At 41.8% G+C, this 24,896-nt stretch overlaps 1 protein-coding gene across 1 annotated transcript in view; it reads right to left on the bottom strand.

Annotated features, from left to right (window-relative positions):
* ppp1r9b (protein phosphatase 1 regulatory subunit 9B) overlaps positions 1 to 24,896 on the bottom strand; it is a 127,768-nt gene that overhangs the window by 17,680 nt on the left and 85,192 nt on the right. Inside the window, exons 10-11 of the mRNA XM_062957162.1 lie at positions 24,056 to 24,106; positions 4,959 to 5,007 (exon numbers count right to left, since the gene is read on the bottom strand). Of these exons, the coding sequence (XP_062813232.1) occupies positions 4,959 to 5,007; positions 24,056 to 24,106 (100 nt within the window). The remainder of the gene's footprint in view (positions 1 to 4,958; positions 5,008 to 24,055; positions 24,107 to 24,896) is intronic.

Below are 24,896 nucleotides of genomic sequence, written 5' to 3'. Positions count from 1 at the left end.
AATTAACATATGATTGATTTATGCATGGGACAGCCTTTTTCTGTACAGAAAAATATTTCTCTGCAGAAATAATATTTCCTGCACAGAAGAAATTGCACATGATTTGCATAGCAAACAGAATTTTCTGCACAGAAAAATGCCATTTCAGTTTCAAAAAACCTAATACAATTTAACATTAATTCTACACCAAAAACCTGCATATGGTAAGTTCTGTACAGCATGGGAAATGCTGTTTTGTCTGCAAAAGAATCACATGCGCATTTTGTGCTGATTAAGTATCGGATTGCTTTGAAAACTGTAAATTTTAGAGGTTTTTTTCTCATGGGAAGAAAATTGCTAGAAGAACCCATTGGTTCCTTTGAAGATTAAATGAAGAGTGCATCTACACTGTAGAATTACTGCACTTTGACACCACTTTAACTGCCTTAGCTTCATGCAATGGAATCCTGGGAGATGAAGTTTGGTGAAGCACCATTATTCCTTGGCAGGGAAGGCTAAGGACCTTGTGAAATTGCAACTCCCATGACTCCATGACATTGGGCCATGGCAATGAAAGTGGTCTCAAACTGCATTAATTCTACAGCATAAATGTACCCTAAGTGAGAATTATAGGCTTGAGTGAAAATAATTTTGGGTGATTAACTAGACTGCAAGGAGATAAAACATCCCTCATCATATTTTATACCAGGAAATTGGAAAGATTTAGCAAACGAATGCCTGGAATCACAAGTGTAACATTTCAGATTTTGAAACTGGCCTGTTTTGATGGATTAAATGAGTTTATACAACATTTACTAATTTGGCAGCAAGCCACATAAAACATACTGTGAAATGTTTATCCCTCCCCATCTGATATTGTCTAACGTTGACATGCGCTGCAAATTGGCTGTCAAAAGAACCGACTGTTACAAGTCAGATACCATCCAATACTGGCTGTGACACAAATGGATCCTTCTCGCACATTCATGTGCTTCTAACAGAATAATGATACAGGTCTACTCAGGATAACTAATATTCAACCTGTAATATAATAATTATCTATCGTGTTTTTCTCCAGGAGACTCTGGTGGGTTGAGAACGCATAGGCGAATGCGAAGTAAAAACAGAAGTATTGGCTGACTCTGGGTGCATTTGCACTGTAGAATTAATGCAGTTTGACACCACTTGAACTTTTTCTGTCTCAAATGTGATTCTAGGTCATCCCTTTACATACTGACATTCAAGACTAACCCAATAATATCTTTGAGTTGTCAACACAAAAATGGCCATGTTTGGGGAACAGTGCTGCTTATAAGGTGGGTTTGGTAAGGTTGTGTTGGAAGACACATGTACAATTCCCAATGCAGGACCTTGGCCTACATTTTTACCCTTCCCCTCTTATTTGTACTGAAACAGAGAAGCATGTTATCTCTTTGACAAGTGCTCTCGCTTAAGTGTAGGCTCAACTACTGCCTTCCATACAGATGTATTTTTTCCCATTCAGATCCATGCAATTTATTTTCTCACGTAGATGTACTTGAGAAACACCATGAAATATGTGGTTCTGTTGTTGGACTACAATTCCCATGATACCCCACCATCATGGACTACATTGGCCTGGGATGATGGGAACTACAATCCCACAATGTCTGAAAAGCTCTGAAGTATATGTATTACCATTTAATAGCAGGTGAAGAAAGGGCAAGCATTGCTCCAGTTCCTGAAGGCTACCAGAGTGTGGTGGACATTGCTCAAACAGGTAGTAACTAATTACCTCTTTCAACAACATCTAGAAAGAGGAGGTATGTGGGTACAAATGCCACAATACATATTATGGTCTCCTCCCTGTTATTAGTCACATCCTCACCAATTAAAATAAACAGAAAGGGCTGCCAGCCTTTAGTACGGCCCAAAGATTTCATCATGCATGGATTACAGTCCTGAGATGAAGCAATTTAATTATACCATCTCCTTGCTTGGTACACACGACCTGAGCTCTGCTTTCTCCCCACAATTGCATACTAGTCCTATCTTCCCTACCATTTGCGATCTGTGCTCATGCATCGTTGCAACGGCACCTTCCCTGCATACAGAACAGTCGAAGACAATCATACCTCATGAATTGTTAATTCGAATCAGCTCAGCATCTTCTGAATGCAAATAGTGTGTGTGTGTGGGGGGGGGGGCAGGATAGCCAGGCATATATCTGAGTGTCTCCTGGGTTTTGAAAGTCAGCCACCGCTTAATTGACTACACAGACACGCTGGGAGTGGGAAGCAAGGCACATCGATATCGGAAGGCATGAAATATCAGCAGGCAAAGCCGGAGTGTTGGGAGTGAGTGTTTGTGTGTATACACATGCACACATACAAGGTAAACACAACCCGGTTTGGAAATGACAAATGCAGAGGCTAACTGTTGTTACTTCATAATGAGAATTTGAAACATACTGAGAAATATTCTCATAACACGGGAAATTTCTGCTTATGGTAGCCAACATGTATGCATTGTGGAGCTTTTCAAACAGCATAGTTTCTCTTCCAGGATGTGAGCAGTTCATGTGCATATGTGTGAATATTTAACTTGGAGACTGCCTTGAAAATCCCAGGAAAACTCAACTCCTTGGGTTTAAGTGATAGTGTTTGAAAGGGATTCCTTTTAAGCAAGGGAAGGTCTCTTGTCACCCCTGAATCCAGTCCTTGCAATCCATTCTAGTCAGTACAATAAGAACTTTGGGAAGTTGTAATTCAACTTAGGCCTCTTCCACACAGCTAAACAAAATCCCACATTATATGCTTTGAACTGGAATATATGGCAGTGTGGATAACCCAGTTCAAAGCAGATAACGTGGGATTTTCTGCCCTGATATTCTGGGTTATATGACTGTGTGGAAGGGCCCTTAGAACACTGTAGTTAGATCCATTTTAAACTGCTATGGATCAATAATATGACATCCTGGTAGTTGTAGTTTCACAAAGAAGGCTAAAGAACTTGTAAAACTCCAATTACTCATCCATGGAGATCCATTGGATGGTTCAGCCATGTTGCCAAGAAAACCCAGTGCTTCAGGCTGCCATAAGTCGGAAATGAATGGAAGTCAAACAATAACAACAAATGAGGAAGGTCCTTGGTTGTTTGAGATCTTGGAAAGCCATTGTCAATCAGGGGAAATCACTCTTGCCAGGATGAACAACCAGTCTGATTTCTTAAAAGGCATATGTCTATGTCCCTAGACTGGACCAAGGTGAAAGTCTATAGGCACTACAAAGAAAGAGAGGCTATCACACAAAGAAAGAACGCGGCTGGGCCACGGTTCAACACAGATACTTGGAAAGTGTCCTTGGCCATGCTCTATGGGGTTTTTGAGAGCTGTAGTCCAAAAAGGGAGCCCTTCCACACCCTTTTTGGAAGGTTATTTAGTTCTGAATTTTTCTTTACACTGTATTATCTTTCTAGACACTAACAGCATGCAAGCTTGAATGGCCATTTGAAATCCAGTCCCAACCTCATTCTCTTTGTCCTCAAATGCCAGGCTTGTGAGTTCAAAAGCAGAGAAATGGAAAATGCCCAGCAGGCATCAAGCCAGCCTTATCAAAAAGCCACACTGAAAAGTGAATTCCCAGATCTTTGGAGACTAGCTCCGATCTAAAAGAGTGAACCCAGCTTTCTTTTCCAGTTGTTAAAATAGAGTCACAGACTGGTGCTCTCCCTTCTCCTTCCCCCATCCCCAGCCATGTCAGCATTGGTTCTTGGAAGTTGCTGAGATAGTTGGATAAATAGGTATTGGTCAAGGAGGCAGTGTTTCCCTTGTTCCTCAACATCCAAAGGACATACATTAATAGGTTGCTGTGAATCTTTCAGGCTGTATGGCCATGTTCCAGAAGCTTTCTCTTCTGATGTTTCGCCCATATCTGTAGAAGGCATCCTCAGAGGCTGCTATGTTAGCTTACACATGGGTATCTCATCAACAGAATTCCAACCATAGGCTGCAATGCAACATAGCATAGCAGAAATACCCACATGCAGAGCTATGCTATGCCAGCACTATGCAATCCCGATGCAGAATTGCACAACACATTCAATGACGAGTTAGAACCACAAAGTGAGTAATGGCCATATATACTGTGCAACCACAATGCATATTTGCAATGTTGCTGTATGAAGCTTTGTTTCTATCATAGTCAGTACAATATGCCTGATCTGTTGCAGTGAATATTCCCCCTGATTTCATTCCGTAGCCATCTCCAGTTCTGGGAAGGAAGTCTGGAGAAAAAGGCCAGCCACAATTCTAGTCGTGCCGACTCTGGGGGTTGGTGCTCATCTCCATTTCTAAGCTGAAGAGCCGGCGTTGTCCATAGACATATCCAAGGTCATGTGGCTGGCATAACTGTATGGACCGCTGTTACCTTCCTGCTGGAGCAATACCTATTAACCTACTCATATTTGCATGTTTTCGAACTGCTAGGTTGACAGAAGCTGGGGCTGACAGTGGGAGCTCACCTTGCTCCCCCAATTTGAACCGCCAACTTTTCAGTCAGCAAGTTCAGCAGCTCAGTGGTTTAACCCACTGCATCACTAGGGGCTCCTATAATATAATTGTAGATTATCTGCCTTGATATTCTGGGTTATGTTGCTCTGTGGAAGGGCCGTGAGTTATTGGAAAGAGAGGAGAAGAGGGGCAGAATCTTGTTTTTCCCAGTAGGCTTGGCCAACATCAAACTGCTGCAGCTTCTCTTTGCTTTCATGTTCTTCCTCATTAATAACTTTAGCCATTGTGACCAGACTTTGAAAGCACTGACATAAAGCATATTTTCCCCACCACATACAACTCCAAAGATTAGAAGAAAATGATAGTAAAAGCTACTGCCCCCCTCAAAAAAAAAACCCTCTTTTTTCTCCATAATTAGGTGTTCCCCTTGCAGTCAAGACTGTAGGAGGGTTGAACAAGTTTCAGCTTAGAAAAGTCACAAAGAGCTTACCAAAAACCTCATCCGCATCTTGGAGTTTGGAGGAAGACATGATGTAAATCTGGAGAGAGAATGAGAGAAAAATAACAATAAGAGCCTTAAAAACATCTGGTCTTACAGGTGAGAGGTGGACAGATTATAAACTTGTGGAGCCTAAAACCAGAGTTATCTCTTGTGCCTATCTACCATTTTATTTTTGAGAAATCAAACATAACCTTGATTCAATTATCACTCCATAAAGTTTTTTAAATATTAAAACAGAGAAAAATTTGAGTCTTTCAAGGTCTTATTATATGACCAAGTAGCTCAACCTCTGCAATACTATACTTTCCAAATATTCCCATTGGACACCGACAGTTCCTATTAACCCTCCATTGTCCCACTTTCTCTGTTGCTTTTTAAATGTCTCAATTTCAATGTAATAATAATAACAAATAGAGTAAAATAATATAAATGTAATAATAATAATAATAATAATAATAATAGAGTAAAATAATAAATGTAATAAAAAAACAATAATAACAGAGTAAAATAATAAATAACCTTGGCTTGAATATAAGGCGAAGGAGGCTTTTTCATCCTTAATAAAGGGCTGAACAAGGGCTGCCTTGTCTGTTCATTCCCATTAATAACTTTTGCCATTTTGACCACACTCTGATATTGCTTGGCTACATGTGTCCCATCTGTGAAATGTTGGCGATTGTGTGAGTCATGCTTTGAACAATGTTTGTTGACAACTTCAAACCCTAACTGTATATTCTCAATCTGCCACCTCCTGGCTGCTGATGAATGTTCCCAACAGGTAAGAGAAGACCTTGGACAAGTTATTTCTGGGAGCCTTGGTTCTCAGAATCATCCAGAATTATTCTGAGAATGGTATAAGATGCTGGCTGCGGGATTCTGGGAGTTGTAGCTTTCAAATCTAAATTTCTTTTCTTGGTTTATAGCTTACACTTTAGATTGCCCATTAAGCCAAGTTTCCTTAGTAGGGTATAGAAAAATGAAAAACATCAAATACAAAGTAAGAATAAAATGAATGACAAACAGTATTTATTAAAACAAAAATAAAAGCCAGCAGTAAACAGATGCCCACATAGAAGGGAAATAAATGTAATCCATAATTATGATGTATTATGTTGGGGTCTGTATGACCACCCACACCCTTACAGGGAAATAGGTTCCACAATCTGAGTGGATACATGAAACTATAACAAACTACTGAATGAATGTGTTGTTGAAGGCTTTCATGGCTGAAATCACTGTGAGTATTCTGGGCTCTATGGCCATGTTCCAGAAGCATTCTCTCCTGACATTTTGCGGGCATCCTCAGAGGTTGTGAGGTATATTGGAAACTAGGCAAGGGAGGTTTATATCTGTGGAAGACCCAGAGGAAAAGTGTTCTTACCATACATACATCAAGGGAACCACTGACCGCACAGGGAAGCCAATGAAACACAATCTACAAACTATTTACAGACCCACTAAGAAAATGCTATGTTCAGCAAAGGACAAGAGGAATCTGCTCACCTCTGGAGGAGTCTACCATATACCATGCAGCCGTCTACACTGGGACCACCAAACGCAGCATTGTCCAGACACAAATCAAGGAACATGAAAGGCGTTGCAGACTAACTCAGCTAGAGAAGTCAGCCATAGCAGAACACTTGATGAATCAACCTGGGCACAGCATATCATTTGAGAACACAGAAATGCTGGACCACTCTAACAACCACCTTGTCAGTCTATACAGAGGAACCACTGAAATCCACAAGCATGTGGACAATTTCTACAGAAGGGAGGAAACCATGAAAACGAACAAAATCTAGCTACCAGTATTAAAAAAAACCCTCTAAAATCAGGACCGTAAATAAAGAACAACACTCTGAAAACAGGGGAATTCCAGACATGAGTCAATCAGAGCCAGCTAACACCTCCCAACAAAGGATTTCCCCAGGCAGGAAGCAGCCAGGCTTTGAAACTGCCAGGCTATTCAATGTTAATCAAGCTGGCTGGTTGCTACATTCACACTTGACTCAAACAGGATTTGTAGAACAAGAGTTCTTTCTCCCACTCTGGACCTTACACAGATATATAAACCCCACTTGCCTAGTTTCCAATATACCTCAAAACCTCTCAAGATGCCTGCCATAGATGTGGATGAAATGTCAGGCGAGAATGCTTCTGGAACATGGCCATACAGCCCGGAAAACTCACAGCAACCTACTGAATGAATGACTTCCAGTGGAAGCATGTCATAGAGTCACACTGGAGTACCTAGGAAATGCCTATAGAAACAGCATAATTCTATGGATAACTTCTGGCAGTAGCATAACGCAGAATTGCCCGAAGGTCCTAGAAAATGCCTACAAAGGACATATTCTGTCAGATGGAGGTAAATAATACAGTGGGTGCAAGTTTTGCAGTTCCCGGTTTGTACATTAAAAGCAAAGCTGGATCAGGAGCTTTAATAATAATTTTTTAAAAAATCAGGAAAACCAGAAGGTTCAAAAAAAAATTAAACTGCCATTCCTTAAGAATTCAAATAACACAAAACATTATTCCTTCTATCCATCCTAAATGCTCTCACTGTATTTTCATCTCAATTTCAGGTGCTAGTTTGATGGAAAGGTTGGTGAGGAAGAAAGAAGGCAAACACCATGCAAATGTATTAACAAAATAGATTTGAGTCTTAATGACACCCATGGCTTCTCTCCCTGAATTGCAAGTATTTTCCGATTATATCCTTGCATTGAAATAATCCGTCACTCAGCAGGGGCATCCTCCTTGGGACCAGCCGAGACCTGCCTAACCCACCACTCAGACATCGCCCAGCCTGTGTGTCCATTTGTCTATCTAAATGTGTGTGTATGTGTGTGAAGGAGGTGGAAGCAATCCTCCACATCTAACCCCACCTCCTGGCTTGACACAAAAGCTAAGTGCATTTCCTAAGGCTGATGGGAAAAGCCAGAGATCAAATGAGTCTGGCAGAAGGAGAGAGCGAGGGAAAGGGGGAGAAAAGCCCCATACATCTTCGTTGACAGCTCACTATTGCTTGGGCCTACCTGCCAGGAAAATAAGATGACCCAACGTCTAGATGAGAAAGAATGAAGGGGGCTACAGAAAGAGGTTTGGGGAGAACAGTAAATACAGAAAGAGGGATACTGGCAGGAGAAAACAAAACCACCATAAAAAAAGGAGCTCTGGCTGTTCATTTGTTTTTGTGTGGTATGGAGATGGGTTGAAAAGGCAAAGTCTCAAAATAGTTTAAAAAACAGAAACAAACACAGTAGGATCTTTCTAACTGAGCATCCTGGGTCTGAATGCTAATATCAAGATCAATCTAGGGTGCAGCTACATTGTGGAATTATTGCAGTTTGACACTACTTTGACTGCCATGGTTCAACACTATGGAATCCCGGGAGTTGAAGTTTTAAAAGGTCTTTAGCCTCCTCTGTCAAAGAGTGCTGATGTGGCCCCAAACTACAAATCCTGTGATTCCATAGCCTTGAGCCAGGGCAGATAAAGTGGTATCAAAGTTGTGGAGGGTGGGGAAAGATAGCATTTTGTCCAATCCTGCTAAAGCAGCCTTTCTCAATCTGGAGGTCGGGACCCCTGGGGGGGGGGTCATGAGGGGTGTGTCAGAGAGGTCACCAAAGACTATTATTTTCTGTAGGTCGTGGGGGTTCTGTGTGAGAAGTTTGGCCCAATTCTATCATTGATGTGGTTCAAGGGGTTCTTTGATTGTAGGTGAACTATAAATCCCAGCAACTCCAACTCCCAAATGTTAAGATCGATTTTCCCCAAACTCCACCAGGGTTCACATTTGGGCATATTGAGTATTTGTGCTAAGTTTGGTCCAGATCTATCATTTTTTGAGTCCACAGTGCTCTCTGACTGTAGGTGAACTACAACTCCAAAACTCAAGATCAATGCTCACCAAACCCTTCCAGTATTTTCTGTTGGTCATGGGAGTTCTGTGTGCCAAGTTTGGTTTCATTCCATTGTTGGTGGAGTTCAGAATGCTCTTTGATTGTAGGTAAATTATAAATCCCAGCAACTACAACTCCCAAATGACAAAATTATTCCTCCCCTAATCCCACTGGTATTCAAATTTGGGCATATCAGGCATTTGTGCCAAACTTGGTCCGTTGAATGAAAATACATTCTGCATATCAGATATTTACATTACAATTTATAATAGTAGCAAAATTACAATTATGAAGTAGCAACGAATATAATTTTATGGTTGGGGATCACTACAACATGAGGGACTGTATTAAGAGTTTGCGGCATTAGGAAGGTTGAGAACCACTGTGTTAAAGGGAATATGCCAGGAGTTGTATGTGCATTGCATTATCTTATTCTTAGTGAAAAAAACATTTTCCTCCCATGTGACAAGAATCTTCTAGCAGGCACCCTTGGGACTAGATGTGCCTATGGAAGCTTTCTTCTGCTTGTCAGCTGGATCAGAGTGGCCATATTAGCAGTCTAGAAGTGGAGACTTTTTCTGATCATCTTTTTCCCATGCTTTCAACATTCCCCAAGCATCTGACATAGATGCACAGAGGGCCCTTCCACACAGACATATAATACAGAATATCAAGGCAGATAATCCACAATATATGCTTTGAACTAACTGAGTCTACGCTGCCATATCATTTAGTTCAATGTGTATTTTATACAGTTGTGTGGAAGGGGCCAGAGTTGAAAGAGACTACAAGTGCCATCTAGACCAACCCCATTCCGCCATGCAGGAAGACACAATCAAGATAGAATACATAACGGACTATGGGCCCTTCCACACAGCCCTATATCCCAGAATACCAAGGCAGAAAATCCCACATTATCTGCTTTGAACTGGAATATATGACAGTGGGGACTCAGATAACCCAGTTCAAAGCAGATGTTTGGGGATTTTCTGCCTTGAAATTCTGGGATATAGGGCTGTGTGGAATGGCCCTATGTTAAAAGAGAGTGAGAAATAAGGAGGAATGCAAAAAAAATTGAAAATCAGACAGGAAAAGACATTGTGAGAATGCTAGTGGTGATATTTGTGCATTTGGTTACAGAAAGGTAATGAGGGAGATTTGGAAAAGGGTTGGTAGAAAGTGAACCAAAATAAAGGATGAAAAGAGAAGGGGAATTGGGTAATAATAATAATAATAATAATAATAATAATAATAATAATAATAATCTTTATTTATATACCACCCTATCTCCTCAAGGGACTCAGGGCAGTTTCCAACAGAGCAAAGGAAACCATACAACACTTAAAAACCATACAACTAAAACGTAACACTATAATGAACATAAGTACACAAGACATACAAATCAATCAACCACAGACTTTAAAACTACAAAATACTCCATGGGTATATGAGATCTAAATATTCTGCTCAGTCAAAGGCAAGAAAAAATAGGAACAATGGGCCAACTTTGAAGACATCCCTCTCTCGTTCTAGAACACATCAACTAGTCACCAAAATACAAGGAAAGCGAACTGCTGTCCAAGCTAAACACCCAACTGTGTGTTGCATTTCTCAACCCCACCCTTCCACTAACTCAGAGCAGCAGTACAGCCTTAAAGCAAGGGTGTATGGCTGATTCAGCTAAGAGAGAGAAGGCCACCAAGTGAATCCCACCAAAGAACAGGGATCTAAATATGGGTTTTCCCACTTGCAAGCCAAAAGCAGTAGCCACCACACTATGGTTTCCTCAACTCTGAACTCATTGTGGCCACATATGTAGAAACTCAACTAGCCAGTCAATATCTTTTGTGCTGGAACAAGACAACAGAACTGGGGCCAAAAGGAGAGAGAGAGAAAGCCTGAGGTTGTAAAACACTGCTGGAATAGCTATCACAAGTGGCTCGGAAGGGAAATTGAATAAATAACACTGCAATCTTAAGCACATCTGTGTCTGATGTAGGATAGAGAAAGCTCCACTCAATTTAATGGGCCTCATGGCTGACTCAACATGCTTGGAGTGGTATAAAATCCATATAAACAAGCATCTTATTGGGTTGCTGTGAGTTTGCCGGGCTGTATGGCCATATTCCAGAAGCATTATCTCCTAACATTTCACCCACATCCATGGCAGGCATCCTCAGAGGTTGTGAGGTCTGTTGGAAACTAGGAAGGGAGGTTTATATATCTGTGGAATGTCTAGGGTGGGAGAAAGAACTCTTGTCTGTTTGAGGCAAGTGTGAATGTTGGAACTGGCCAGCTTGATTAGCATTGAATAGCCTTGCAGTTCCAAAGTCTGTCTGCTTCTTGCCTAGGAGAATCAGGGCCAGCTAACAACTTCCAACAAAGGATTCTCACAGGAAGGAAGTAGCCAGGCCTTGAAGCTACAAGGCTTTTTAATGCTTATAAAGGTGATTAATTGCAACATTCACACTTTCCTCAAACAGACAAGAGTTCTTTCCCTCACCCTGGACATTACACAGATCTATAAGCCCCACTTGACTAGTTTCCAACATACCTTACAGCCTCTGAGGATGCCTGCCATAGTTGTGGGCAAAATGTCAGGAGAGAATGCTTCTGGAACATAGCCATATAGTCCAGAAAACTCACAGCAACCCAGTGATTCCGGTCATGAAAGCCTTCGACCACACAATGAAGCATCTTATTATTATTAGAGATGGAACAGTAGACTAAAGACGGAGAAGGGAAATCATTCATGGAGATCCAGAAAGAGAAGGAAGCAACTTGTTCAAAACATTCTCCACGTTTCAAGGGAACTGGACCTCAAAGGGCCTGGATAGCAAGCCAGCCCAAAAGAGATAAGAACTGCAAATGTGGAATGAGGAATTTTAAAAAGATCCCAATCTGCAGAGCCATGGACAGTGGACACTCCCAGGGATGCAACGTATACATCTCCCCACCTTTGCTGGCTCTGCTATACCGCACACCCATTTATTATTTATTTGGGAATGATTGGCGATCATTTGAAATCTCCTCTGTTTCGAGGTCTGAAGACAAACCACACAACTAGACTTTTTCCCCAGGTTGGAAGAACAGAGGCAAGGAAAAGGGGAGAAAGGGGGATTGAAAAGGGTCAGAGAGGGACATAAAATCAATGGATTGTGTGTGTGGGAAGGAAATCGCAAATCACACTGTCATGGCTCGGCTTCCAGGCAAAGAAAGCACAAGAAGATCTCGGGAAATGCTTGGCACTGGGAAAAAGAAGGTGCCAGCGATGGAGCTTGGAGCCTGTGTTCCAATTCAGCCCCTTTATATTAAAGGGGGACAATACCTAAGATCCCCCAAAAGTGTGGAGTGGAATAGATTTGCCCAAGAAGCCCATGCACTGTAAACAAAACAGGAGAGAGCTGCTCCATCAGAGAGTCTTACCTGATGCAGGGAGGCATCCTCGACCAGCCTCCTAATTCTCTTCTAGGACCCGCTGTGCTTGCCTTCCAGGGCCATCTTCCTTTCCCCCCATGGTTTCGCCAAAATGAGCCCCCCGTTTTTTATATTCTTTTGCTGCTGCTGCTGCTTCTCTGGTCCTTCGGGTCTTAGCATCCAAAAATAAAAATCAAAGCATCCTTGGGCAGAGAAGAGGCAGGACCGCCAAGCCGGGCCCCAGCCTTTAGTAGAGAAGATGGGCAGCTCTGCGGGGAAGATGTTTTGCCCCCTCCCTCCCTCCCTCTCTCTCTCAAAACCCCCCGACCCCTGAAAGAGTCACGGCGAGGATTGGTGGAAGGAGGGTCAGCAAAGGGCGGAGGGAACCTGGAGCCCGGAAGCCGCGCGGAGCTGATCTCCTGAAATCCCCTCCCAGATGCTCTGCCTTGGCTGGGCTGCTCTGCGAAAATCCCCAGGAGCCCCGCGGATGGAAAGCGGAAAGGGAAAGGAGCAGCACAGCTTGCAAGAGGAGGAGGGAGAGAGAGGGAAGGAAGAAGGCTTTGCCACTGAAGGGGAAAGAACTCTCACATCTAGCCCACCCTACATCTCAATAAAAGCCCACCTCACATCTCAATGCAAGCCCGCCCCACATCCCAATGCAAGCCCGCCCTACATCGCAATGCAAGCCCACTTCATGTATTAATGCAAGCCCGCCTCATATCCCAATGCAAGCCTGCCCCACACCCCAATGCAAGCCCACCACCTTACATCCCAATGCAAGCCACCCTACATCTTAATGCAAGCCCAGTCACATCTTAATGCAAACCCACTTCACATCTCAGGGCAAGCTCATCTCACATCCGAATGCAAACTCGCCTCACATCCCAATGTAAGCCCACCACACATCTCAATGCAACACCACCCTACATCTCAACACAAGCCCACTCTACATCTCAATTCAAGCCTGTCTCACATCCCAATGCAAGCCCGCCCTACATCGCAATGCAAGCCCATTTCATGTCTTAATGCAAGCCCTCCTCATATCCCAATGCAAGCCTGCCCCACACCCCAATGCAAGCCCACCACCTTACATCCCAATGCAAGCCACCCTACATCTTAATGCAAGCCCAGTCACATCTCAATGCAAACCCACTTCACATTAAAGGGCAAGCTCATCTCACATCCGAATACAAACTCGCCTCACATCCCAATGCTAGCCCACCACACATCACAACACAGCATCACCCTACATCTCAAAGCAACCCTAACCCTAACCCTCATGTCCCAATGCACGCCCGCCTCATATCTCACTGTAAGCCCACCTCACATCCCAATGCAAGCCCACCCCACATCTCAACGCAACAGCGCCCTACATCTCAACACAAGCCCATCCTACATCTCAATGCAAGTCCACCCTACATCTCAATGCAAGCCCATACCACATCTCAATGCAGACCCACCTCACATCCCAATGCAAGCTTTCACATCCCAATGAAGGCCACCTCACCTCTAAAAGCCCAAATCACATCCTAATGCAAGCCCACACTACATCTCAGTGTGAGCCCACAGCACATCCCAATGTCTTGGAGGTTTTGATTGATTGTGTGTTCCTGCCTGGCAGAATGCGATTCAACTGGATGGCTCTTGTGGTCTCTTACAACTCTATAGTGCTATGAGTCTACCTTCGCAAGTGAGCAATGGATCCCTATCCTCTATAATAAGATGTTTTAAATAATATTCTTCATTTCTGCCTGGTATATTACTCAATGGGAGTAATAAGAACAGAACAAATATCCATATAGAAATGACATTGTAAAATTATTCTTCAGTCTGAGGCACAGCAAGAAATGTTCAGTCTAAGTATGGAAGTGGGGGTATGCACACTGCCCACATAAGGGTGCATCCACACTGGAATTCATGCAATTTGGCACCACTTTAACAGCCATGTTTCAATGTTATGGAATTGTGGGAGTTGTACTTCAATGGGGCACCAGCACTCTAGGGCAGTGAAAGCAAAAGACTCTAAATAAAAATGACAACTCTCATGATTCCATAGTATTGAGATATGGCAGTGAAAGTGGTGCCAAACTGCATTGCTTCTACACCACAGATGCACCTTGACTTTTAATGAATGTTTCCAACATTTATATTGCTGTTGTTAGTCAACTCTGACTTCTCACAGGGGGTATCTCTTCTCAGCAAGATTGACTCAGAGGAGTTTGCACTCTGAGGCCGAGAGAGTGTGACCTGCCAAAGATCACCCAAAGGGTTTCCATGGCTGAATGGGGACTTGAACCTTGGTATCCTAGAGTCCTGGTCCCACTCTGAAAATGTACTGGTTCTCAAGGAATAAACATGTTAACGAATATCAAATGAACTTTGATTTATGAGAGATCTCCAAATCACTCTGTCCTCAACAGCCCTACTCAAGTCTTACAGACTCGGGGCTGTGACTTTCTTGCTTGAGTCTTCCATCTGTAATGCAAATTTCATCTTTTTCTATGACTATCTATCTCACCAATCACTATTATTTTTCCAGTGGATCATGTCTTCACCTGATATGGTCAACTCATGACAGCCTCAATTGTAGTCATTTTGTCTTTTAGGGACAGTTCAGGCTGGATTTGCAAATAAAATATATTGGCCACTATGAAAAGGGTGGGACTGAAACCCCATCATCCATACTCAACACGTTCAAAAAGCATGACAGATGGAAATAGTGTCAGACTGGGTAAGGCTGGCCTAAGCTATTCTTATCAGATAGTGCGATTGGTCAAGAAGATCAGTTCCTACTGACTTCCTATTAAGTACTTAGTTAGACTAGTCTATAGAGTGTGGCTTTTTAAAAACCCCTTGTACTAGAGGCACGGTGTAAAAGGCGGCATGGATGTTTAGTCTGAACAAATCAGAAATGTGAAGAGACCTTTCAGCTCATCCAGATTCTTTTTGAAGTAAAGGAATGTTGGGATCCTGTATATGAACACTCATAGATACTCTCACAATTTTAATTTGGAACAAAGCCAACTTCAACCCTTATGAATGAAAGACTTCCAAGAGCCTTAGTCATCAACCTCTCTTCTGAGATCTTACAAACTCTGCTATATGTTTCTTTATTGCAGTGTTTCTCAAACTCTGCTCCTCCAGGTGTTTTGGACTTCAGTTCCCACAATTTATAATAGCTGATATGCTGACTGGGATTTCTGGGAGCTGAAATCCTAAACACCCGGAGAGCACAGTTTGAGAAACACTGCTTTAATGAATTAACTCACCTGTGGTACTTTCTTCCTCTGTTCTTATTGCGTTCACTTATCTTGAGCATTGTCATTTTTTCCCAGGGAGTTCTGTCATCTCATGATATGTTCAAAGTACAACTGCTTCAGTTTAGTCATCTTAGCTTCCAGGGAAAATTCAGGCCTAACTTACTTTTGGGCCCATACATTTGCCTTTTGCTAGCTGTCCATTCTGTAAGACTCTCCAAAATCACATTTCAGATGAGCTGGATTTCTTCCTACCAGTGCCCTTACATAAATGAATCCTTCCAAATACTTTCCCTGACTCTTCAATGATCTTTTCTCATCTCCTCCACAGCTGGATTAAATTAAGGTGGTTATCATTTTTTTCTGGAGTCACTGAAATAAAAAAATCAAGTTGTGAGGGAAGGGAAGGACGTACAGGGTGCTGAATGGACAGCTCCTGAAAATTGGATCTCATGTTTACAGAGAAGCATTTCTGACTGGATAGCAAATTGCCTTAGAGGTGGATTGTGTTGATTTGCACCTTGCTGTTATGATCCAAGTTGTGATATAGCATTAAAGGAAACCTTTTTACCACCATTCATAACCATATGCCTGTGTACGTCTCTGTAGGTGATAGTCCATGGAAACCTATTGAATGATCTTGGGCTCTCAGAGGAAAACAGTGGCTCCAACAAATTTTGCCAATAAAACCCTACAATAGAGGCACCTTAAGGTTGTCATAACTTGGAAATGACTTGAGGGCACACAGCAACAAACAATGAAAGAGAATGAAAATGGCTATAGAAGGAAGTGTGGCTTGCAATGTGGGCTGTTCCTTGAATGCATCCTGTATTCATTTTTAAAGTGGATGTTCTAAAACAAAACCCCAACAGATACTAAGGGTCCATTGTCCTGTATGTCTGTGTGTGAGGATTAGCTTACATTTATTTTCACATTATGAATGTGCCAAGATCCTCAGTAACCTCTTTTTAGCAACTGTTTAATGACACCCTCTTCCTCATGCAGAGAAATAAAGTATCTGTACAGTTGGCCCTCCACATTTGTGGGTTTCATTTTTATGGATTTGATTATCTTTAGGTTTATTTGATTCCATGTTCAACTTCTTTCAGTTATGCTGGAGGACCTAGAATTCCTCTCCTGTTAGTATGCCTTTAAATCTTTTTAAATCTCCCCCTTTCCACATAGTGTTGTGACTCATCTGGAGTCTCAGAATGACTCTGATGGGGATTGTGGGATTCAGGTTTCAGATGTTCAAGATGATGGGATTCAGGTTCAAGATGACTGATGGGAATTATGAGATTCAGGTTCAGAGTGTCCCTGCTGTAAGAGATGAGGAGCAGGGAGGCATTCCCATGGCAGGGATGATACTGGAGATGATACCGAAGCTAGCCAGGTGCAAAGGGAGGACTGCTCCCAGTTAGATAGCATGCAGACAGAGGCTGCTGCTAACGAGTTGTCTGGCCATGATGAAACGGCATCTCTGGATCGAGCTGGCCATTTGGAATTTCAGAGTGTCAGAATAGCAAACAAGAAAGAAGTCAGAGGCCAAAGAAATGTGTTCATACTATGCAGGGAATATTAAAGGGTGTGCTGAGAGAGAAATCTTTGTCAAAAGCAACGTCTCGTTTGAGTTAGAAGCAGCTCTTGCTCTCAGAATATCTTGCAGCTTTGTGTATTCAAGTTCATGTGACTATGTCATGTATTAATGGAACCTTGTTTTATGCCTAATGTTTCTTGGTTTTGCAACAATCTTTTGGATCTTTACTTTTGCTTTTTAAGAACTATTTATTTCCCATTTCCTAATAAACTACAAAAGACTTCAACCTGTGTACAGCCTGGTGTGTTCAGCAAGGTGAAACTAACCTGAGGTGCGACACATAGTTATTATAATGAAAAGGGTGGGAGGAAGAACCATATACATTTATAATTGGTGCCAAATTTTATTAACCCCCCCCCCTTGCCCCCATGTGGGATTTTTCAGTCTGAAGCAGATGAGAGCCACCCATGCTTAATGCTCCAGTCCAGATCGGGGACACAGGCATTTACTTACCTTACAGTTCTTTCAAAAAAAGGTTATCTTTAGCTGCAGGCGACATGTTCAATGTAGCATGTAGTTTGACCCCAATATAACTGGATTTCAGCAGAAAAGCATTCCCCTTAGGAATTGGAATTAATCCTATGAACTTGATAAAAGACTATTTGTTGAAACAGATGTGTACCAATATTCCCTAGTTGCATTCAGGGTTGAATATATTCAGTTTTACATGCATGATGTTACATTTATCTTTGCTTAGTTTCTTTCAATAAAAAGTGTTTTTAATGTAATTGGAGACTTGCATTGCATTATTGGACTCTGTCAAAAGGCTAGCTTCCTCTTAAGGTGCTTTACTTGGATTGACCTCCCTTTTCATTTCATGCATTTGAATCTGCCTAGTAGATATAGGAGTGAAGTGTGGCCCCCAGGGATGTCTTTGTGGCACTTGGCCCTCCAGATTCCTAGGACAACTTAAAAAAAACTGTTGAAAAAACAGTATGAATTGATTCTCCCATTTGGAATTAACAATATTATTTAATCCTTTCATCCTACTTGATCATCTGCTTTTAAAATGTCCTAATTCCTCTCTGCTCCTCCTAGTTTCCTTTTGTCCTCAGCTTACTTCAGTTATTGGGCTCAAAGTGCAAAGCCCATTTCCACTCCATTAATTCAAGCAAGAATCTTGTCTTTCCCAGTAGGCTCAGCCAAATGCAAACTGTTGCAGCCCCTCCAAGCTTGCATATTCTTCCTTACTGGTATCTTTTGCCATTTTGACCATCATCTGATATTGCTTGGCAAGCAAGATAAGCGGGGAGGCTGGGCTCAATATTGGTTTCAGTATTTTGATGGGTCATCAACAATAACTCTTGCAGTTGGACAAGAAGGCAGTTAAAGATAAAATCTTTGATGGATGCATCTGACAACTTGCAGGCTAGCAAACAGCAGGGTTTCACTACTTGGTATCCCCTATTAAAGAGTGACCAATATTGCTAACAGTATCAAGACTTAACGTCCGTAACCCTCAGGAAAGCATTTACAGCTCTGCGCTTCCAAACAATGCTATCAGGCTGCTTAGAGAGGAGATATAGATGGATCCCGTATGCCCAACGACTTTGTATTTGTGGGTCAGGAGAAAGAGAAGATTTAATACTTTACCTGTTACATTGCCCTTTGTATAATGACCCTAGAAATAATCTTTTGGGAGTCCTTTTGGAAGAAAGGGCAACATGGCAACAGTCAGCAGTTATCTGTGACCTGTTAGTGGATTATTCCAAAAATATTAAAGGTTGCCACATTTGCAGTTGCAGCCCAAAAAATCCAAGCTAAATTTGTAAAGGCCACAGCAGAGGCTAGAAATGAGAATGGAAATAGTTTGGGATAATGCAAATGAGACATTGTTTTCATGCCTACGGGGATTGTCACTGCTACTGTAATTTTAAAGAGCCAATTGATAGAATACCTTTTAATGTTTGTTTTTTTTTCCGTGTCAGGGGTGACTTAAGAAACTGCAAGTCACTTCTGGTGTGTGAGAATTGGCCGTCTGCAAGGATGTTGCCGAGGGGATGCCCAGATTTTAAAATGTTTTTACCATCCTTGTGGGAGGCTTCTCTCATGTCCCCGCATGGAGCGGGAACCGATAAGAGGGAGCTTATTCACGTTCTTCCCAGGTTGGATTTGAACCTGCAACCTTCAGATCAGCAACCCAAACTTCAAGTCATCAGTCCTGTCAGGACAAGGGTTTAATCCACTGTGCCACTGGAGGCTCCAATGTTCATATTGGAAAGTGTATACTGTACTTTTAAAAGTTGTATATTATTTGATGTCATTAGGATAGCACTGGGCCCAACAGGTCTTTGTTTTAATCTGTAAAATGTTGGGAACATATACGGCAGCAATGTTCCTTCCCCATAGCTTGCAGGGTTGTCTGTACTATTTAATATGGGGAGAAAAATGGTTCACATACATTTTCCAAAACCAGAAGTGGACTTTTTGCCTGTTTTTTTTTTTACATACTGTTTTGCCAGTCCATGCAGCCATAAGAGAGCCTCAGGAGCAGAAAAAAGTCCTCTTCATCTGCTACACTGACCTACTTCTACTGTGATAATACCTTTGTTCCACAAACTATAAAACCAACACAAAGTAGCTTAATGTAAAGCTGGGGTGTGAGAGGTTTGGAACCTTTTCCCCCAAACCCCACATTGCATACAAAAGGCAAATTGATGTTATTTTGTGCTACATTACCGTACACACTACGGACCAGTGACCAGTGTTAATTCTAGAACACCAAATCAATGCATGAAATATCTCCTTTCCATTGTTTTATCGAATGGTTGGTGATGACTCGAAGTGTTCTTTTAAAATAATAATAAAAACCAGTCAACATCACCATGAAAAGAGGACTTTTATATTTGAATCCTCACTGACCGGTTACATCCTAGCCATCCATCCATCCATCCAAAATTAACTCCCTGCCCTTCTGTAAGGGCTGCCGTGAAGAAGATCCCAAACAACAGCAACAGTGGATATCCATGCAAAGTGCCTTTCGCTCAGGAGAACAGAGCAATGTTGGAAAAACTGAACAGGGTGGAAACAAAGACCTGCAATTTATCTGATATGATTGGATGATAGGACAATCGGAATACAAAACCAGGAACAATACGTACATACATACATACAGATATATATATATTATATACATACACATTTATACCTGTGTAAAGGAAATCAAACTAAACATTTAAGATGATTTCTTTTAAAACACTTTTCGGCAGAACGTTATCTTCCTCTGCATTTTTTAAAAAACCTTCTGACCTGGCACACAGTTACTGTTTACAGTACATTGTACGTCTCTGGCACCACTGCTTCGGTGCAAAGCTATTCCATTGGCTATAACCTGGGATGCTGTCTTTGTTAAGGTAATCTGGGTTTCTTTTATGGACATCTTTCTGGGGAAAGGAGATTTCCACAATGTCATCCACACCCTTCCTGCATCTCTGGCTACTGACAGCAGCCAGGAACTTCTGCATTCTGTGGGTATAACAGCACATTAGAAAATGAATATGGCAAACCAAGACCATACATTCCTCCTTTCCAATCCACAGAGTTCAGCAATTCATATCCAAGGTGTGTATTTATGGGCATTGATGTGCTTACCTCCTGAAGTGTGAGTTTCTAAACACTATATATCTGTGATGGCACATACAATCTGACAACTGCAAACAGATTTTCCAGCTTGAGAACAAACGGTCTTGAGCAAAACATCTCACATTTTAATTCTGGATGACCATCAGATATGTGGAGTAGAAGCTACACTTCATTCCTACGCATGCCCTGAAAACAAGCTACCATTTGTTCCATCTTTAGCTGCTCTTGGAGCATAAAGATAGTTACAGAGGTATCAGATGGATAGCTGACCTGTGGTCATAGGTTTGCACCCTGTACATCATCGCCATGTATGAAAAATGGTTGACAGTTTTCATTGCCTCTTAATCCATCCAACCTGGTGAAATGAACAGGGAATGCCAAGTTACAGAGTTATGTGTGAATTTACCCTTGGAGAATTTATATATCCTTATTTTTGGTCTGAATGTTTTGGGGAAAGGACTGGAAGAATGGGAGAAAGATGGTCCACCTTTTCAAATACCTCCCAATCTATTGATAGGCCCTGAAGCAGGTGTCAGAATCACAGCAAGAAATATTATGATTATGAGGGGATATCTGTTCTCTGCAGCAGCCAATATTATACCCCCAAAAATAAAAGAACAAGAAGAATATTAAGTTAAATGGAGGGAAATAGCCCCTTTCCTCCCCAAGTAAAAGCCATGGGAGGGAAGGAGGGGGGAAGCGATAGGCATTTCCACTCTCGCAACAATTTCCAGTTTACAAACGAAAGCCAAAAGTAGGTTCTTTCTTGACAGAATACTGCTTTTAAATAATACTAATGCTACTAATAATAATTTACAGTATTTTCAAACAACATTATTTTGGCTCCTTTTGAGGGGAAAAAGTGACTTTTCCAGCAATCACTTTACAATATACACATTTGCTTCCATTTTCCCTGGAAGATACGCAACAAGAGCTTTAGATTCACAGTTAATAGCAGTGCCAAAAATACTGTCAAAATGTCTTACATATGATTCAGTAACTTCCTTCTTGGTGATATGCACCTATTTTACAGAATTCTGAGAAAACAAGAAAATATCAAGGATTAGCAATTCTCACCAGCTGTTTAGAAAATTATCTTGTCACCCTTTCATCAAATTCTAGACTGATTAATTTACAATGGTCAAAAAGAAAAGTCTGGTTCAGAAGGCAACAATGTTAAAGAGACAAAGAAACCAAACATGGAGAAAGTAGGAGCCTATGTATAGCTTTCTTGAAAGCTTCATCCTGCCATTTTCCATAGATAAGCTATTTTGCTCTGTAAACCCTGATTCCAGCATTACACCCTGCACCCAGAAGTTGCTGTCAGCCACAGCACTGTCCATGAAATTGATGCCTCACGGTCAGCAGATTCCAAACACGATGGAGAGCCATAGCATGGAAATGCAGCTTTATGGTCTCTTTTTAACTTTTTTTACTGTGGTATAATGTTTTGACTTGGGCCTGAATAATTTCATTTTCAGGCATATCAATCCTTGGTCCATGATGGTTATGGTACATTTTGAGGAGCAACATTTCTGGACTGTTGCTCTCAGTAGGGTGGAAAGAAAGAGGACCTGAAATCTGATGTTTTAGAAACCAAGGGCTTTTGAAATTTACTGCCAATATTAAATACTGCTTTAAACTACTGATTATAAAGGCTATGCCACCAGATTTGCAAGTCACTGCTAAAGTGCCTTTGGGACTGATATTATCTCACATTTTTGAAAAAGGGGAAAAAAGAGATGCTGGTCAAGATATTGGGTGAGTATCCACCTGCAAGAATAACTCTGACAACATAGTGCTGCATCAGAGAGGAACAACATACCTGTAAATAATGCCAGGTCAAAACATAAAAACCGAAATGGATCTGTGAAATTTATGAAGCCGAGGTGGGTGTGATGGGATATCCACAGTGGTTCAGTGTTTTGTTTTGGAATGAAAGTGATGACCTAAAGTAAGGAACACCAGGCAATAACCCTTACAAGCAATGCCCCAGAGATTGATTCATCATGCATTTTGATTCTGTTTCTATCTTTCACAGCCCCTTGGTTTCAGATCCCCACCTCCACATATGCACCCTCGTGCTGACAGGAGCCAAGCAGACCCATGCCAAGTCTTTGGAGAAGGAGGTACCTTTGCACATTTCCTTTCATCGAATGCACGACAGCTGGCACAGAACTGTGACACTGGTTTGATCAAGTAGGTTGAGAGATGCCACTGGAGAAAGTGGACTCCCTGCTCAGTTCCATGTTTTCTCAAAGCTCTGACTTCAACTCCTGGCTACAGTCACCTTGCTATGTTTGCTTCCGACTCTTAGGTTTAAATATTCAACTCCCGTCCAGTTTGTAAACCTCCTGAGTATTATCCCCCAGCCCCATTTTTCCAAGACAACATTAATAAAATGCAACGAGGAGGAAAAAAAGGAGGCAGATGTTCTTTTCCTGATGTAAAGTCAGCCAAAGTGTCTTTTCTGATGCCACCTGGGCTTTCTGGAGGTCAAAGCCTCTTTTCAGTCCCCAGAGATGGAAGCCAGCAAAATCTCCTACTGGCCCCTCGGTAAAAAATAAAAATAAAATCACAGACGTATTTCCCACCGTTGCACTAAACAGAGAATAATGGATTCCCAAGTCCAACACATGAACATTTTAAAGGCAAGATCATCCAGTTCCAAAGTCCAAAGTCTGTCCATCCCCACCCACCCTAAAAGATTTAGGAATCAACATGAATGAGCTGGTCTCTCTTCTTGCCAGCAGAGTCCTGCTGTGTTCCAGTTTGTCGCCTGCAGACCTGAAGGGCTGAGAAAACCATGTGTAGTAGTGGCAAGCCATGAGATCTCAGTCCTGATTCATCCTGGCTGGTTCAAGGTTCTCATCAGGCAGATGGGACAGAAGACACATAAGGTTGGACACACGGGACTGGAGCCTCCATTTCCCCAAAGTCTGTCCATCCAGTTGACACAAGACGAACACTGGACACAGAAACTGACAACGATTCACCCCCCTTGGGTTGTGTCTCTGCAGTCCACTTTGTATTTCAGCACCCCACCTGACCTTTCACCACTTTCCTCTTTCTCCCACATTCAACAGAAGGCAAGGCCATTGGCTACCCTTCTGCCAGTAGTTCTTCTGACTGTACTAGGTTTTATTTCCCAATTGGAGAAATAAGGGAAATCAGGCAGAGGATGGGAGAAGACTCTAGAGTGGGTGAGTGGCAGAAAAATTCTAAATATATCCCTTGCAAATAATAGTAGTAGTTAGAAGAAGAAGAATTAATTGCTCTGGTTGGTTTTATATGTTTTTCTGCTCTCTTTTTGTCTCTCTCTTTTTAAGTCGGGTTGGAATTTTTCAAAGTCTGCAGCTTCGCCTCCAGTTCAGAGATCTGAAAAACACATAACAGAAAGGGGTAAAGAGAGTATCTCCGGGAAGAGAAACAGTAGGATCGGGTGGGGAGAGACAGGAGGACTCAAGCAGGAGATGCAGGCGTCTGGGCAAAAAAAGCAGTTGACAGGCTTGTTTGTTGTTTGTTTTTGCCACAAACAGCAATGGGAAATTATTGGAGGAAGGGGTAGTGATAAAAAATGGTGAAGAACAAGGGAAGAGACACCTGGCATCTTTGTATGGATATGAGCTGGGAGACATCGTTAGCACAGCTTCTGAATGGTTTTGGGTTAGCAATCTGTTTCATGTAATTCTTAGTCCCTGCTGAGACAAATGTTTCTGGAAGACTCTACTTTGCATTCTCCAGAATGTGCAGCATAAATTACACGAATCAAAGTTTGTAAAGTCAAATACAGCTGCCTTCTTTGTCTAATCAGTTCTACTTCCAAGTGCCAGACTTTTAATGACTAAGTTATCCAGGGATAATGACAACGGAAAACAACCCCTGATTCTTTTTGATTCCATAAACGTAAAGGGTAAATCCGAGGTTGAAAGAGTAGCGGATAAAACCAGGATTTCTAAATTATTTTTCCTGGAAGTGCTCTTGTAAATAACATCACGCTGTCAAATCACAGGGGGATACAATTAGATGTCTAAAATGTATTCAAATTAATGGCCTCATTTGAGGAAATCACATAAAAACAGAGGCAACATCCAAACAGGCCAAGAGGCGGGCAGGGTCTCTCATTCCAGTTTAGAAACCTCTGAAACAACCTGACATAGATATGATT

This window comes from Anolis carolinensis, chromosome 6 (assembly GCF_035594765.1).
Source record: "Anolis carolinensis isolate JA03-04 chromosome 6, rAnoCar3.1.pri, whole genome shotgun sequence".
In the NCBI taxonomy this organism is placed as follows: domain Eukaryota; kingdom Metazoa; phylum Chordata; class Lepidosauria; order Squamata; family Dactyloidae; genus Anolis; species Anolis carolinensis.
This window is presented reverse-complemented; position numbering and strand designations above follow the sequence as displayed.